The following is a 17,639-nucleotide window of genomic DNA, read 5'->3' as shown; positions in this document are numbered from 1 at the left end:
AAAGGAAGCATATGAATTGTCAAATTATGTAAGTGGTGCTCCAATATACCAATAATGTCAGTCATCATCTATAAGCAGTTCACTAACTTTACCTCTAATACCTCTTATATTTTGATGAAATATGCTAATTCCTTCTCTACTTGGATACCTGACCTCCTGTGAAAGTGATTCCTTTGTTAGAGGGCTTCTTTCAAGCAGATATACCTATCAGCTGACTTAAAGCTAAAAAAGGTGCAGCTCTAACACAAATTACTACAGGATTTTTTCAGTGAGTGCTCCCACCACCACCCACTACACTGTCATCTATGAGCTTTGCCAGCTTCCCCTTCCCATACCTTTTGAGGTGCAGGCCATGCCTAGTGAAACCCGATCTATTGATAGACGCAGCTGGCACCCTCTGCCATCTGTCCTTTCTCCAGCCCCATGTTAATACACCTAACAGCAGCATTAAGATTAAGCCAATCATGATGCTGAAACAGTTGGTTGAAGTGCACATTAGTGCCACCAGTTTGAGTAGCTATCTTTACCAGGTCACCACCTAAATCATATTCCCTGTCCAAATAAAGACAGTTTCTCACTCCATCCACAGTCGCTACCTGATCCTCTTTTGTAAAATTCCTATATTACTCAGCTATGCTGTCAGTCACCTAAGCCAACCCTACACTTGGCTTCACAATGCTGGTCACCTGGTACTCACTACTCAAGACTTCCTGCAACTGCTGGCCCACACCTCTGCCATGCGAAGTACCTAGCAGCAGAACTTTCTTCTTTCTGTTAGAAATTGCAATTGACTAAGGCTTCCTAACTGCTGACGACTGCTACAGGTTTCTTACAGCTACAAGAGGCTCTTCCCCACTCAACTCTGACAGTTGGTCAAATCTATTGGTTATACGCAAAGTACAACTGTCTGAATAACTCCTCCTAGCTGCCTTCTTACAAACTGCCAGTTCTCATTCCACAGCACCCTTCACCCTCCTCGACCTATCTAGTTCCTCCTTTGTGTCTTGTAACTGCAAGTGAAGGACACAGATCTTACTCTCCTGCTCTTCTATCAACTTATTTCTGCTACAAATTGTACATTTCCAGGAAAAATCTTGCTAGGATGCCCATTGGCTTCCCGACTGCATTCCCCCCCTCCCCCAAATGAAAATTCTTTGAACAAATCCCACACAATAACCCTTTACTCACAAACCTACAAGAAAGCCCACACTTCTCACTCATGAAAAAATTTTAACATTTACTGAAAAAAACTGAATCTGTTACCTATGTTCAATTACAACAGTAGAATTGTTTAAAGAACTTACAACAGTGGTCTCAAAATTCTCTCTACTAAGAAAGCAACAACTTCTATAAATACTACTAAACCACAATTAACACCAGTATCACCAAAACTTCACACAATTTCTTAGCTACAACCAAAAATTCAAGGTGCCACTGGAACACTCAACGAAATTAAACACAGTGAATGAAAATTTTACCGAAATATTTGTAATGCCATATTCAGTAGCGCACCGTGGCAGAATTTTATTTCTTCCTTGGTTACACCACTCAGAATGTTGTAGAAGTGGTCATGTTATGTATTTTGGTGTGCTATGCGTTGAAATAGGTTGTCTGTAAAAATTAACAGAAACGGACTGGCAGTGATGGAACATTATCAGTTTCAGTGATAAAACCACACTTTGAATTGTCAAAAGGCAAAATCTGTAATGTTGGAATCATTTTCGCCTCACATTTGCCACAAATCTTCTGCTGAATTACCAGAAAAATGCACATATTCAATGTTTTCACTGTCATCTTCTCTAGAATTGTTTAGAAATGAAAAACTCTCATCATCAAAATCACTGTCACTATCACTGTAACTTAGAGATTCCTTTAAAAGCTGTAAAATATCTTCTTCAGAACTGAACATGAGCAATTAGCCACTGCACGTAGGCAAACTTGAATGTAATAATTCAAACATTCATTTAAACATAACTGCAGCAGTTTAACTCATAGTTAACAGATTCCCCTACATGGCAGCACGAAGCACCATTGATAGATAGTACTGTCAGCTTCGAGAATTGAGCACGTGAGAACTGCAAACAATCATGTTGAATGAAGATCAACATCGGAGCAGAAAACAAAATTCACAATGTGTAGCACCACTCGATGCTGGAGTGGGAAGAGTTATATGTAAAAAAAAAATGTGGCTGTCGGCGAGGGGCAGAAGACTTCCCATGGCAACACTACCGGACAGTCCAAACGTCTTAGGGTTAAGTAAAGAGAGAGAATGAGTGAGCGAGTGAGTGAGTGATCCACCATCTAATGGACAAATAAACACCTCTGTTATCATATCTCTCTCACTCCATGAGACTCTGCAGAGAGGTTTGGAATTTAGAGCAGGGCATTGGAACCTTGCCAGGCCAATACTTTTGATGAACTTTTTTTTTCTAGCGCAAGGATTTGAACTGTGTGCCTCGTAGTGGATCGCCACAATGCAAGTGTGCATGTGCTTCAGCAATTTGAGCAACTTCACAGCATAGAAACAGTACTAAACAGCAGATGTAGAATTACACTGTGACTGTAGACAGCAACTAAAGATGTACCCAAAAAAATTCAAATGCATTTGACATTAAATACCTTTTTATGACTGAAAGTGACACCTCACTGGATCCAGATAGTTAAGGCTCTAGTATCTTCCATCGTGACAAATATGTGAAACAATTTTTGATTTCAGTTCTGTTCATAGTGGAATATGAGTATAGCAAGAGATATTTCTGTAAGTGCTTTTGTGCAAGTTGATGAAGAAAAATGAGTGTTTATGTGACAGCAGTTCATATCAGTCACTTAAAAGTAAAAGAAAATGACAGTGTCCATTGACATATATACAAGGTGGTGACTACTGTGTGTAAATACAGAATTCTTGCTTGTCAGAACTGGTTGGCTTCATGTTACAGATGTAGAGGACAGCGACTTGAACCCCAGTTGATGCCATACATGCTCCCTTGGACTGATACATTTTTCCTTATGTAGAAATTTTTCAGCTCATCTCCTTCAGAGCATGAATGACATACCTCACCTGATGACTTTATTTCTGGTTTGAGGGGGGTTCCAGGTATCTTGAATAAAGCTGGCAGACAAATGGGAGATATAATTGAATATGTAAAAGAACTCTGAGCAACAGTATCAGTCTGAGTACTGCTTAAATCAGAGAAATAAATTAAATATACCTGCCCAAATAGGGTTTTCTTGTAGGATGTCATTCATGATTTTCAATGGAGTAAATTTCTTGTTGGAGGTTTAGCACTTCAGAGCTTTAAGTTGTACCAAATTTGGTCCTCTCTGTCTTTGATGTTGAATTCATACTGTTTCATTATTATCGACTGAGTGAAGTAGTGGAGAGGGCTACTACTACTCGGTAACATGTGATCGTGATCAGTTATGGCAACAACCGTCAATTGATGAAATTAACCACAGGTGGTGTAATTCTTGTATTAGAACAAAAAGCAGAAACTCACATTTTTCTGTGCTCCTATTGTGTTCTGGCTGAATAAACCACTGTGTCAGTTATTTGTAGCAACTGCTACTGGATGCAGAGGGGAAAATTCCATGTTGTGCAGGTAGTGAGAAAGATAAAAGTGCAAACAAGATAAATATGATTGAGGAAGGATGGGTTGTTAAGTGACATGCGAGGACAATGGAAAATGTTCAGTATGATACTAAATTGTAGGTTGAAGCATTACAAAAGTAAGTAGAATGGCTAGCCAGACAACATTGCTAGAGTGAAAGCACTTGGTTCATATTATGCAACCATCTGTAGGTCATGTGCTATGTATACAGTCTCATCGGGAATACTGTTAGAGAAGAAGAAAGTTGATGCACTAGTGCTTGTAAATGATTTACTATACTGATTGAGATCATATTGCCTGTGCTATGCAAATACCTCGATCACATAAAAAATTAAAATTCGAGAAATGCAAAAATCTGTGGAAGAATGTGAATCATTGAATCTGTATGATCGGTCCATGAGTGCAGCAGTAACACATGCAGTGTTCTTGTCACATACGCCACTACTGGATAGCATGTTTTGTAAGACAATATGTCGTGGTCTGTCATTATAAATGTCATTTACGTGTGACGTGTGGTGTTGGTATTTGGTAACAATGCATTTGCCAATAGGCAGTTTGTCAGTGCATTTCTACATGATCACTTATTAAGGTAGAAAACCAACTCAAGTGAATCCTACATCTAATTGTCCTACCTTGTTTATTCATGAAATATTTATCATGTATGTAACATTTCTAATGAATTGTAACTGACCAGCGAAATGTCGTGTACGACAGATACAATTATATCAGTGGAGCTGTTAATGTTTACAGTTCATTCTTTGTATGTGGTTCAGTTTCCCCCTTAACAGAAGAAAGACCCTCCCTTCAGAGGTAAACGGCCATTATAGATTATCAGTGAAAGATTTAAAGGAATTTTCTTGATGGTGACTGTGTTACTAAGTGACTATCCCAGAACCCATTACCAGTTGCAAGTTGCCTACCCAAAAGCTTCCAGGAGCAACAAAGATTTGATTTTCAGTATTTCACATTACTGACCAAATTTAAAAATTTAAAATGTTGTCATAATCTATTCATTAAGAGGTATAATCTTATGTTAAAAGTTTCAAAACAATAAGACAAGTATTACAGCCAGAAACCATTTGTTGTGAGGCAGCATAACTGATGGCATGCAACTACCTGGACTTGATTCATCCAGTATTTGAGAATGAGGGCACTTAGTGATTTCCAACAAACTTCACACAAAATTTGAAACCTTTATCAAACTTTGTGTCACTGACATCTTCCTCAGAATGATGAAAGGAAAAAGATTTTATCACTTAACACATTTTTTTTGCTGTTCATTCAATAAAACTTCACATCAGACACGTTTTAATTTTTTACTTCTCTATTGCCAACTGTGTTCATAACACAGTTTGCAGACAGTATCCACATATACAACTGAATATATCTGCAAAATTAGAACTTCTTCCAATCCATATGTGGCATACAGCAAACCAGTGCTTAACAGTATTGGTTAAAAATAGTCTTGGTTGCAATTTTAGTTTATTTTTCAACGATGGGTGCAAGAGGCATCAAGATCTGCATAACGCATTCCCATTCACAGGAGCGAGTAACAGAGTAAGATGGGGGCTTAATCTGTTACTTGCTCCTGTGAACGGGAACACATTATGCAGACCTTGGTGGCTCTCGCGCCCATCTAGAAAAAATAACCTAAAGATGCCTGAATAAGGCAAAATGCATTGTTGAAAAATAAAAACCTAAAATTGTAACCAAGATTGTTTTTAACCAATATCTGCAAAATTATGTCACTGTAAGATACCTGGTGCAGGAACTACGATGTCCTGAACACTGACGTGCATGAAAAACTTGGTTTTGCTTAAAATGGAGCGCAGTGAGGGCACTTAGCGACTTCCAATAAACTTTAAGCAAGCATAATTTCAAATATTTTTACGAATTTTCTCACTTAAATGGTTAATGTCGAATATTTAACACATTAATTTACATGTAAAGTAATCAGACATTTGAAGCTGTTTTATGCATGGTAGTTTGATTCTTTAAAGAAGTGGGGTGTATTGGTTTTTAGTTCGTATTAATAACTCATTTCAAAATCATTATTTTCCACAGATCTGATCACAAGGTGATGATTTTTTTAAAGTCATTAATATGGAAGAAAAAGGATTGTAATAAAGACATTTGCATGTATCACTGAGTGCAAAACTTTTATTTACCCAAATACGCTGTTTGATGATGTAGTATAGGACTTGGAATGATGTATTATAGGCCAAGTTCTGTCATTGAAATCTGGATACATAACATGGGCCAGGAAACTACTTCAAACAGTTCTTATAAAAAGTAAAACATTGTAACAACTACATAGGACTGCATTTTCATATAGTTCTTCTTCAGTCAACATATAATGTTTTTGGCTCTGGTATTTATACAGCAAATATCATGCGAACCATTGTCATGCTACTTGTAACAAGTATTACCAGTACTGCTGTCTTGGTAAGTTCTAAGCAAATACACTCCTGGAAATGGAAAAAAGAACACATTGACACCGGTGTGTCAGACCCACCATACTTGCTCCGGACACTGCGAGAGGGCTGTACAAGCAATGATCACACGCACGGCACAGCGGACACACCAGGAACCGCGGTGTTAGCCGTCGAATGGCGCTAGCTGGGCAGCATTTGTGCACCGCCGCTGTCAGTGTCAGCCAGTTTGCCGTGGCATACGGAGCTCCATCGCAGTCTTTAACACTGGTAGCATGCCGCGACAGCGTGGACGTGAACCGTATGTGCAGTTGACGGACTTTGAGCGAGGGCGTTAGTGGGCATGCGGGAGGCCGGGTGGACGTACCGCCGAATTGCTCAAAACGTGGGGCGTGAGGTCTCCACAGTACATCGATGTTGTCGCCAGTGGTCGGCGGAAGGTGCACGTGCCCGTCGACCTGGGACCGGACCGCAGCGACGCACGGATGCACGCCAAGACCGTAGGATCCTACGCAGTGCCGTAGGGGACCGCACCGCCACTTCCCAGCAAATTAGGGACACTGTTGCTCCTGGGGTATCGGCGAGGACCATTCGCAACCGTCTCCATGAAGCTGGGCTACGGTCCCGCACACCGTTAGGCCGTCTTCCGCTCACGCCCCAACATCGTGCAGCCCGCCTCCAGTGGTGTCGCGACAGGCGTGAATGGAGGGACGAATGGAGACGTGTCGTCTTCAGCGATGAGAGTCGCTTCTGCCTTGGTGCCAATGATGGTCGTATGCGTGTTTGGCGCCGTGCAGGAGAGCGCCACAATCAGGACTGCATACGACCGAGGCACACAGGGCCAACACCCGGCATCATGGTGTGGGGAGCGATCTCCTACACTGGCCGTACACCACTGGTGATCGTCGAGGGGACACTGAATAGTGCACGGTACATCCAAACCGTCATTGAACCCATCGTTCTACCATTCCTAGACCGGCAAGGGAACTTGCTGTTCCAACAGGACAATGCACGTCCGCATGTATCCCGTGCCACCCAACGTGCTCTAGAAGGTGTAAGTCAACTACCCTGGCCAGCAAGATCTCCGGATCTGTCCCCCATTGAGCATGTTTGGGACTGGATGAAGCATCGTCTCACGCGGTCTGCACGTCCAGCACGAACGCTGGTCCAACTGAGGCGCCAGGTGGAAATGGCATGGCAAGCCGTTCCACAGGACTACATCCAGCATCTCTACAATCGTCTCCATGGGAGAATAGCAGCCTGCATTGCTGCGAAAGGTGGATATACACTGTACTAGTGCCGACATTGTGCATGCTCTGTTGCCTGTGCCTATGTGCCTGTGGTTCTGTCAGTGTGATCATGTGATGTATCTGACCCCAGGAATGTGTCAGTAAAGTTTCCCCTTCCTGGGACAATGAATTCACGGTGTTCTTATTTCAATTTCCAGGAGTGTATTTAAGTGTTCTGTAATGCTAACTGATATTACCAGTGTTTTGAGGATTTTGGTACTGAAGGTAAGCAATTACTGGAGGTAAGCAATGATGTATGTGAAAACAGTGCTGGAAGTGAGTGGGAGGGAATAAATTGCACTGATTAAGAGCTGATATTATTAAGATGGAGTGTTCAAATAAAAATATAGTGACCCAGTAGTGTGAGGATTACTGCAAATGAGTCATTTTAAAAGAACGTTTTTCAGAAATTGATTGGGCCTACAATCCTTCCTCTGCCTGATTTAAAATACACTGAAATATGTACCATTACAGGAATAACAACTTCAGGAGCAGAAAAAGGGGCATGAGGGGAGGGGGAGGTATAATCAGGTTTCTTAGGTCAAAATTATGTATAAATCTTATTTTCATACTTTTTTAAAAGAAAGCAAAGAGGTGGACATGCCTTTAATATATCTGTGTAGGCTCTGCTCATTCATATATATGTCATTCTCTTTTTAACACTTCGGTAGTTAAAAAAAGTACTCTGGCAGTGAAGACTGGCATGTGTAATGTCCTTGAATAGTGTTAATTATCTGAACGGTAAGTTAATTAGGTCATCTTCCAGTAATGGCTACATTCAGCTAACTACACCTGTAACTCTGGTGTCTGTTATTTCGGACATGTCGCAAAGAACAGACACCATTTTGATCCTGCAGCCACTATGAATTGAGACGAAAAGGAATAAAACAAATTAGCTGCCAGTGGCCATTGACTGTGAGTCAAACCCAAATCTTCTGTTCACCAGGCAGATGCACTGACTACTATGCCATCTGGACACAGTGTTCACTATAACTGAGCAGGCAACTCTAGCACGCCTACCGTCAGACCCAAATTCTCAACTTATACCATACACTACTGATGCAGTGCCCCTGCTCATGAGCCTCATTACTTGTGGCATCTCGTTGATTCCCTTAAGAATTTGAGCTTGGTGTGCATCTACACTGAAGGCCAGTGACAGCCAGTGAACCCTTCTGTGCGTGTGCACACAAAGCTCGAACTGCTTCAGGAATTGCTGAGATTCTGTTTTTTGTTTTCTTGTTGTGATATTGTATTTTTGGTCTACATTTACCATCTTTGAAGTTCCAGTATTTGTTGAGTACTACTGCAGGTTTGACTGTGAATGTGCTTCAATATACGGATTTTAACCCTCTATTTACTGGAATGCTAAAAAATATAAAATCAGGGCTCAAAATTTTTACTTAAATACTTCAACTGCTATTGAATTAATACGAAATTAATTTCAAAAATCATACAAAGTTATTAAAACACACAAAAGTCTTGACAGGATTATACAGGCGGAAGTCCCAAAAAATCATACGGCTAGTGGTATTGCTTTTGGTGATACTTATAAAAACATTATTATTATTATTATTATTATTATTATTGACACACAAGATGATATTACACTTTGAATGAGGTAGAAATTCCACTTTTGTAGATTGAACAAAGGTCACATCTGCCTCTCGAATTGACAAATGTTGGCCAATGAGATCCAGTATTCTGAAAACATATGTCATTTGGTACTGAAAATGCTACCTTTCTTCTATTTGGAATGGAAAGAGGAGAAGTTTGATCATATTTTGGCCTTCCCCATTTTTTGGACATTTGCTTTCCAAGTGTGAGTAGCCCAAGTGTAGTTTTATGTTTCAAGCCAATCAGTGGAAGTGTCCCTTTTGTGTCACAGTATGAAATACAGGAATTCACAAGGGTCATTTCTACCATTGCACAAAACAATCCGTACAAATACTTTTTTGACTTTGTCTTTTTCATAAAGACATCTAAACATGTCAGCTTTATCTACACCACCCGTGTGTTCATTATAATCTCGTACAGCTATCAGTGCTCCCACTTAAATCTTTGTTCCCTCTTTCTGGGTTCTGGATACAGTGCATATTTCATTTCCATGCTAATTTGAAAGAAAGTGAACTGCACGATTGTCCACCCACTTGACAATCAAGAGGTCCGTGTCTGAGAATCTAAAATAAAACTCTCCTCTCTTCAGACACTTTCCTGATACAAACTCTGGAAGTCCTTCACGTTTTGGTCATACAGTACCACAGGAATAAATGCCAACATCCTTCAGCTGCTCAAAAAGTATAGGAGAGGAAAAATAGTTATCCATCATAATGACTAGCCTTTTCCTTCTAAAGATTTTGTCAAGTTCAATACGACAGAATCCTCTAAACCAACATTATTTTTGGAGATTTTAGTAGAATTTATTCTGCTTTCCTTGGTATATTTCAAATTCATAAATATACTGAGACATGTCTGATGATGTGCACCAGAGTTCATATCCTCTTTTGATGGGCTTCATGAGATTATATTATTTGATTGGAAACCTTCCTTTGAACACCACCATACTTTCATCAATACATTGTACTCTTGCTGGATCCCTAAGTTTCATGAAATTCTTGTTCAAACTCAATACTAGTGGGCACACCTTATACAGTTTATCAGAGTTGGTGACTGGGATTGAAAGATTGTCATTTACGTGGAGGTTGTCAAGAATTTGGAAATATTGCTTGTCATTGTATGCTTTACTAGTGGAACACCTAAATTTGGGTCACATGACCAGTAATCTCGGATTCTGGGTAAACGTTGGTAACCAAAAAGAAACTGTAGGCCAAGGAGTGCATATATGTCATTGGAGGTTATTACTGGTATGCATCTTTGTTTCTGCTGGGAATGTAAACTGCTTTGGAAAACAAGATTTTCCACAATGTCGATGTCAAAATAACACAGGAAAAAGTAACTGATGTATCAGTCCTCAAAGTATTCTAAAACTACTCCTGAATGTTAACTAAAGATGGGTATTTTTGTGGAGAAATTCCTTTTCTTCCACTGCACAGCAGACACAGGTACAGCTTGAATATTTTCTTTTCATTCTCCTCCTCTTCTTCATTTGCATTTACTGTAGGTATTGCTGTATTTTGTGCAGAACTAGCACATGCCTGAAGAGTTTTTGCATTATTATTCTTTGAATTACTAACCATTGTTTCATCTTCACTGCCATCACTACATTCAAATGGTGTCAATATCATCTGGAAAATGTTCTAGTTCAGTAAGAATTTCGTCGTCTGTAAGACCTTTTCTGTAATAGGTTGCCATAGCCTAAAACAAAATAAACAGCATTTTTATTTTTGTATATAAAATGAATTGCCTTACTGTCATCATCAACGAAACATTTTTATTTTAGAAGAATATGAAACGCGAAAAAGCTACATATGTCAAAAGTAACCTAACGTCAATACAACCTCAGATTGTGACTCCTAAGTACCAGTCATATTTCACATTATGATTGAGTATTACAATGGCACTGTACAGATATTTTATCAGAATTAACGTTAGTATTTATAAAAGTTACTAAATCAATATTTTCACTCACATCAGTGTATCAATAAACCTAATTTTTATTTTCATAACTTCACAGCATTATTTCACACACAAAGCAGCCATTTGCAGCACAGACATTCGTATTCGAGTCTGCTGTGTACGCTTTCAAATGGCACGTAGTCTGTGCTAACATCTAGTGTAGGAAGCATGAACTTTTAGGAATGTGACCTGTGTGTCCCTACAGGTCTAACGGGCTGTTGAGTTACATAATTCTGCACAAAACATGCCGGGACAGCTAAGTCCTGCAAGTAAATAAAGGGTTAAATGACTACCAATATCACCCCTAAAACAGGAAAGCGTTCTCTGTAGCATGTGTTTGTAATAAGAAATGTCTGTTTTCTGGACACTTCTAATTTTTAATTAATAACAAAAAATGATACCGTCATTAAGTTGGTGAAAAAGTCAAAGGATTGTATAATTTACAATCACATATTTTAACAAGATATTTTGGCATTCTTGAGTTCTTATTTCCAATTTTGTGATTATGTTGTAACTATATGTTGTCCTTCAATTTTTCTTTGTCACATTCAATCAGGAAATGAAACGTGCGACAATTATAAAGATGGTTTTTTAGGTCACAGAAATGACTTGTCACAATTTGTATAAAACCTTAAGAATTACTTCATGGTATTGGGGGATGAAGTAGCTATATTCCAAGAAATAAGTGCAGCTGTTCGTCAGTGATAGCTGCAGTCCTTGTACTACAGTGTCTCGCAAAAGGCTTTAATCGAAGTCCACTGTTAAAAATTGCACAGTCTTGGACTTGTCAGAATGCATTTTGCAGACTTTTACTTTTCCACAATTTACTTTTCCACAATGATCTTCACCCTTGCTACACTAAAATGTGTTAAATTTAAATTCTGCTCATTGGAAAGCTTACCTATCTGATACGCTCAACATGTACATTCCAGATAACACGAACACCATGCAACCTGCCAGCACCACAGATCTGCTCAAGGGCATCCATGGACTAGATTACATTCTGAATAAAAAAGATTTTCTGCTCATTCTTGAGACAAGAAACTTGACTTGAATAATCAAAAATGCCATGAATTGTTGCATATGTTGAAAGATTGTCATTTGCCACCTGTATAAATTTTACTTTATGTAGTATAAGATTTTATTAAACAGCATGTTATTTGTTTTCTGCAGCTCTGTTTAGATCTAAAATCAAATGAAGTTGGAAACACATTTAAGAAAGTTGTGTCAAAAAAAGAGAATTTAGAAACACTTGGAGGAATGTCAGATGCATCTAGTGAAGGTACAACACATTCAGTGAGGTTGGAGGAGCAACTGGCATTTTCTGATTGGATTAACACAAATCTGAGGCTTGATCCTGATCTGAAGCACTTACTACCAATTGACTCAGAGGGCAAGACACTTTATGAGAAAGTAAAAGATGGTATTTTGTTATGGTAAGTAATGTCCTTTGCCATTTTCTGATATTATTGTATATTTGCTGTGGTGTGCTTCTGTTTGAACACCAATACATCTTCACTGGTAAGATAAGTACTCAATGAATAATTTGAGATATAGTTCGAAACTTACTCTGGTTACATAAGACTGTAAATCATTCCTTGATGGGAAGAGACCAATCGCCTTTCATGAAAATATGGCTGTAAAGTACAACCAAATGATTATTGTGATTTGATTGTTGTTAGCTTTTGTTATTGCTATTTGTAACATTTGTAAAGTAGTTTGTAACCTTTATGTGTAAACTGTTAATGATAGTGTGCTTGCAAAGATGTATGGTGTGTATTTTCTTTGTGTTTTCTGTTCTTGGTGTCATGCATCCCCCACCCCACCCCTGCTCGACCATCACCTCGCTCCCTCCCTAGATTTCGGGGATTATTATTAAGAGGTTAGCTGAAACTCTTTGCTTGGGTATGATAAAAATGCACTGACTTTACAAAACTTAATTTATACAGTGGTTGGTAATTACATCACCACTTGACAAATCCTGAACATGGTTTTGGAAGTTCAGTGTTTGGCATCTTGTTTCTCTCGTAGTAGTAGTAGTAGTAGTAGTAGTAGTAGTAGCTGCAGCAGCAACAGCAGTAGCAGTATTATTCCTGATAGTTTCATTTTCCTAAGTTCGTTGAACTAAATATCAATAAATTGCTACAGTAAAATATATTGAAACTATATTTGAGGTGTACTGAGGGCTTAAAAAACCCTGCTAGCTAGCGTTTAATTATAGTAATATAACTTCTATGTCAATAGGAGGTTGCAGATTGGAAATGTGTAAAAGTGGGCATTATCTTGTTGGCTGGAGCATTATGTGTGACCAGCAATGGAAGTTTGCATAAGAACACGTGGATTTCATCATATAATTCTGCAACCACTGCCTTGTGGTTGACAACCAGTGTGAATTGTGTCCTTAAGTAGAATGTTATAAAAGTTTTAAATTCTCACATTGTTAATTGCAGTGTACACTTGACTACAGGGCAAAAGCAAGTAATCATGTTAGTAGAAATGTTTAAAACTGTAATGTGTGTTCTCAAAGTTGCAGTTAATTGGTCATTCATTCATTCAGTAATGTCTTCTCAAGAGTGTAGAAGACACTTTCCGAGGGTTCCGAGTAGAAGTCCAAAGATGCTGCTGTTGTTTCTAGTTGTGAATGTATTAGTCTAAGATGAGAAAATCAGTTACTATGCTCCTTTCTTATATTTTGTATTGAGATTTACCTTCACAGTGTAAGTTTTCAGTGCCTTACTATTCTGCTGTGTGACTGGACATATTGTTCTTGTAAGCATTTATGTAATGGAGCATTCGAGAACTCTGTGGGGGTCGGGGGGGGGGGGTCTTGAGTTAGACTAGAAGATGATGATTCAGTCATCATTTTGGTGGAATAGTTTCATTATACTAAGTGAAGTGAAATGTTAGTGCTTTGATTGTTGTCATTGATGCAGCAATATCTTAGATCACAATGATTTTAGCTTGCTGCACAAATAGTGAATGCATTATTTTTTCTTTGTGTATTTCTAGTCACCCATATCACAAATGAAAGGAGTTGCCCTTTCTTGTTGTTCTAATAAAAGAATGTCATGTTCATTTACATTGCCAATCCAATTTGTCTGTTGACTGGAGTGACACAGTGGTAAGACACACGAAGGTGGGTTCATATCCCCATTTAGCCATCCATATTTAAGTTTTTCATTACGTCCTTAAATTAATATGTATGGGTGATCTACTAAGGCTGTGTCTGATTTGTTCCTCATCCTTGCCCACTTAAGACAAATCTCAGTGCCTAGTGGTCTTGGGGAAGGGATGTTAAGATTTTAACCTACCTTCCTTCCTTTCAGTCTTGTGTTGCAGTGCACTGCAGAAATCTGAATTATGTTGTATCTGAGAATAACTGCTCCCTCCCTTCCTCCCACCCCAATCCCCTATTGTATGTTGTTATCTTTCAAGTCCATGTGAAACTTTAATTGTTTGTTCAGCTACTAGAAAGATGTTTGTGTTGTTGTAAGGTGTGAAATAATTACGTTAACATGAAGCATTCATGTTAATTGTGAAGTATTCATGTTAATTGACTTTCATTGTGGAGATAGCTTGCTTTGTCCTCAGTTGTTATTAACAGCTTGATAGTTCTGTTAATGACCTGAAGGATAGTACTTAGTGTTAGATTTATTAATCACATAGATTGATAAAAATGTCACAGAGAGGTGTGCAGTGATATAAAGCTTGTATTTTAAAGATTGTGCATGTTTTACTCAGAATAATGGTTTCACTAACGTAGCATGTAACCTTTCCTGTTTGCAGTAAGATAATAAACCATTCTTGCCCTGATACAATTGATGAAAGAGCCATAAATAAGAAGAACCTGACTCTGTACACAAAGCATGAAAACTTAACTCTAGCGTTAGTATCATCCCAAGCTATTGGTTGCAATATAGTAAACATTGATGCACATGACCTTGCTAAAGGAAAACCTCATCTGGTCCTTGGTCTTTTGTGGCAGATTATAAGGGTATGTACAATATGTTTTTGTTTCTTTCATGAAAACTGTTGTAGAATGTGAACTATATGTAAAAGATGTGGTGTTAAGACTGTGAAAAAGTACACTACTCATAAAAATTAGAGGGACAAAATTTTAAACACCTGTGTCATTCAGGAATGTTTGGAGTGAAATACATTTGTCATGGAAAACGAAACCTTTATTTAACGGAAAAATGCGTATCCCGTTCTCTTCTCATCACACAATTCGCCACTGTGACCACAAATTCAGTATACTGTCATAAACGAAGTGGAAACTCTTTCAGTTAAGTCACGTAAGGCATAAAAAGAAACATTTCGGTATCTGGTGGGCCTTCCACATGCCACTACTACTGCCTCACGTATTCAAGGCGTGCACCTGACAAGTCTGAGAACATTTTCTTGCAGAATTTTTTTCCCACTCCTCAGGATGGACCTCTGCAAGAGTTTGAGGTGCTACAGGACGGAATATCCCATAAATATTCAGTAGAATTGAAGTCGGGACTGAGAGCATGCCAGTCGAAAATTTGAAGTGCGATGTCCTGTGATGTTTGCATGGTGGCTGCTGGTGAGTATCATCTCACATTGTCTTGTTGCAGGATAAACTGGGGACACATTACAGCTGCAGTGGGCACAGTGTGACCCAGTACAATCTCATTGATGTACCTTTGAGCACTAAGTCAGCACGTGAGTATCTGAAAGTCCAATCGCCTACGAGTTCTAGTGCCCCTTCACACCATGACTGAGCTGCAGCTAAATCTATCAACTTCCTGGACTGCTGCTTCACTATAATGTTCACCACGATGGTGACATATATGTATATGCCCATTACATCATGTTAGACGAAAGCAGGACTCATTTGCAAACAATACATTGTGCCATTTCTGCAGCTGCCAGTGCCATGCCTATGTACCTCAGCAAATCAAAGTTGATCTGGCGTGTGCCGATCAGTTAAGCGAGGGATGTGATGAGGTCTTCTTGGTCTTAAACTGGCTTCATGGAGTTTTTAGCATATTGTTTGGCCACTCCCACTGCAACTAATTGCTGCTCTTAGATTATTTTGTAGGTCCTGGCCACGCTGTGTACTGGCAGAGAGAACTGTTAACCATACATCAGTCATCTCTTGTTGATATTTTTCCCGTGCCCTGGCTTTGTGTATATACAGTGAAACCCTCCTTTAACACTTTTCAAGGGACTTCAAAAAAATGATTGAAAATGTGGGAAATAACGTTTTAAGCTGTAAAAGTTATATATAGGATACCCCCTTGCACTTTATGCATGATATATGTACATAACAAGCATCAAAAGACTTGTCAGGGACATGTTTATTATCTAATGGAGGTTTATTATCGAATAAAAACTGCAGATGTAACTGGCACTTATAACTGTCTGGGAAGTAGGAACATTGGACTCAATTTCATATGTAATAATAAATGTTTTTGAAAGCCTGCAGCTGTCATTCATTATTTAAATAATAAAATATTGCACTAGTTACATGTTTTTCTATGCTTAGCATGACAAGTTTTGACAATTTTTTCTCATTGTCAAGTGCAAATATGTAAATAAGTATTTTGTGTGGTGTTTGAATATGTGTTGTTCAGCGTCTCTTGCACTGTAGTTGTCTTTTTGAGGTTATCTGCACTTGACAAAAAGAATAAATTCTCAAACCACGCTTTGCTCAGCATGAATAAAATACATAACTGACGCTGTGTTAAAACTAAAGACATTTGAGTGATGAAAAGTATATGATGGTGTCAACTAGTGCTCCAAGTGGCCATACGCTGAAACATGCTAAATATGGTTCGATAAAGGTGTCACAATGATCACAACCAACACGAAACTGCATTTGTGCAGTAAACACAGTTTGGAAATGGTTGTAACTGATCATGATATCTTCATTCGAACGAACCTAGTTACTCCCATCAGCCACCGTGCCAAGTAGAGCTTGGCGGCTGTGGGAGATACGTCACGAATTTGTCCAACTTTTACACGTTTACCAGTTCAAATCTGCTGAGTAGAGTGGCCCGGTGTCAAGAAACTCAACCATGTAATACTGGGAAACACTACTGGACGGCCAACATCATTTTTTTTCTCTGCAAACATTTCCTGCCAACATTTTTTTCTCTGCAATCTTTTTCTTTTTCCTTCCTCTCTTCAAACGTTTTTCTTTTTCCTTCCTCTGTCCAAACGTTTTTTTTTTTTCCTTCCTCTCTTCAAACCTTCCCCCCCCCTTCCTCTCAGCAAACGTTTTTTTCCCCTCTGCGAACGTTTTTTTCCCCTCTGCGAACGTTTTTTTTTCCCCTCTGCGAACGTGTTTTCTTTTTCCCTCTCTGCGAACGTGTTTTCTTTTTCCCTCTCTGCGAACGTGTTTTCTTTTTCCCTCTCTGCGAACGTGTTTTCTTTTTCCCTCTCTGCGAACGTGTTTTCTTTTTCCCTCTCTGCGAACGTGTTTTCTTTTTCCCTCTCTGCGAACGTGTTTTCTTTTTCCCTCTCTGCGAACGTGTTTTCTTTTTCCCTCTCTGCGAACGTGTTTTCTTTTTCCCTCTCTGCGAACGTGTTTTCTTTTTCCCTCTCTGCGAACGTGTTTTCTTTTTCCCTCTCTGCGAACGTGTTTTCTTTTTCCCTCTCTGCGAACGTGTTTTCTTTTTCCCTCTCTGCGAACGTGTTTTCTTTTTCCCTCTCTGCGAACGTGTTTTCTTTTTCCCTCTCTGCGAACGTGTTTTCTTTTTCCCTCTCTG

At 39.0% G+C, this 17,639-nt stretch overlaps 1 protein-coding gene across 2 annotated transcripts in view; it reads left to right on the top strand.

The window, feature by feature from the left end:
* The window catches only part of LOC126185223 (plastin-2), a 203,630-nt gene that overhangs the window by 98,382 nt on the left and 87,609 nt on the right, over positions 1 to 17,639 (top strand). For both annotated transcript variants that reach the window (XM_049928103.1, XM_049928102.1), the window contains exons 3-4: positions 12,076 to 12,338; positions 14,689 to 14,896. In XM_049928103.1, the coding sequence (XP_049784060.1) occupies positions 12,076 to 12,338; positions 14,689 to 14,896 (471 nt within the window). The remainder of the gene's footprint in view (positions 1 to 12,075; positions 12,339 to 14,688; positions 14,897 to 17,639) is intronic.

The sequence above is a fragment of the Schistocerca cancellata genome, chromosome 4, assembly GCF_023864275.1.
Source record: "Schistocerca cancellata isolate TAMUIC-IGC-003103 chromosome 4, iqSchCanc2.1, whole genome shotgun sequence".
Lineage (NCBI taxonomy): Eukaryota > Metazoa > Arthropoda > Insecta > Orthoptera > Acrididae > Schistocerca > Schistocerca cancellata.
The sequence above is the reverse complement of the archived record's forward strand: the minus strand, read 5'-3'. Positions and strand labels throughout refer to the sequence as shown.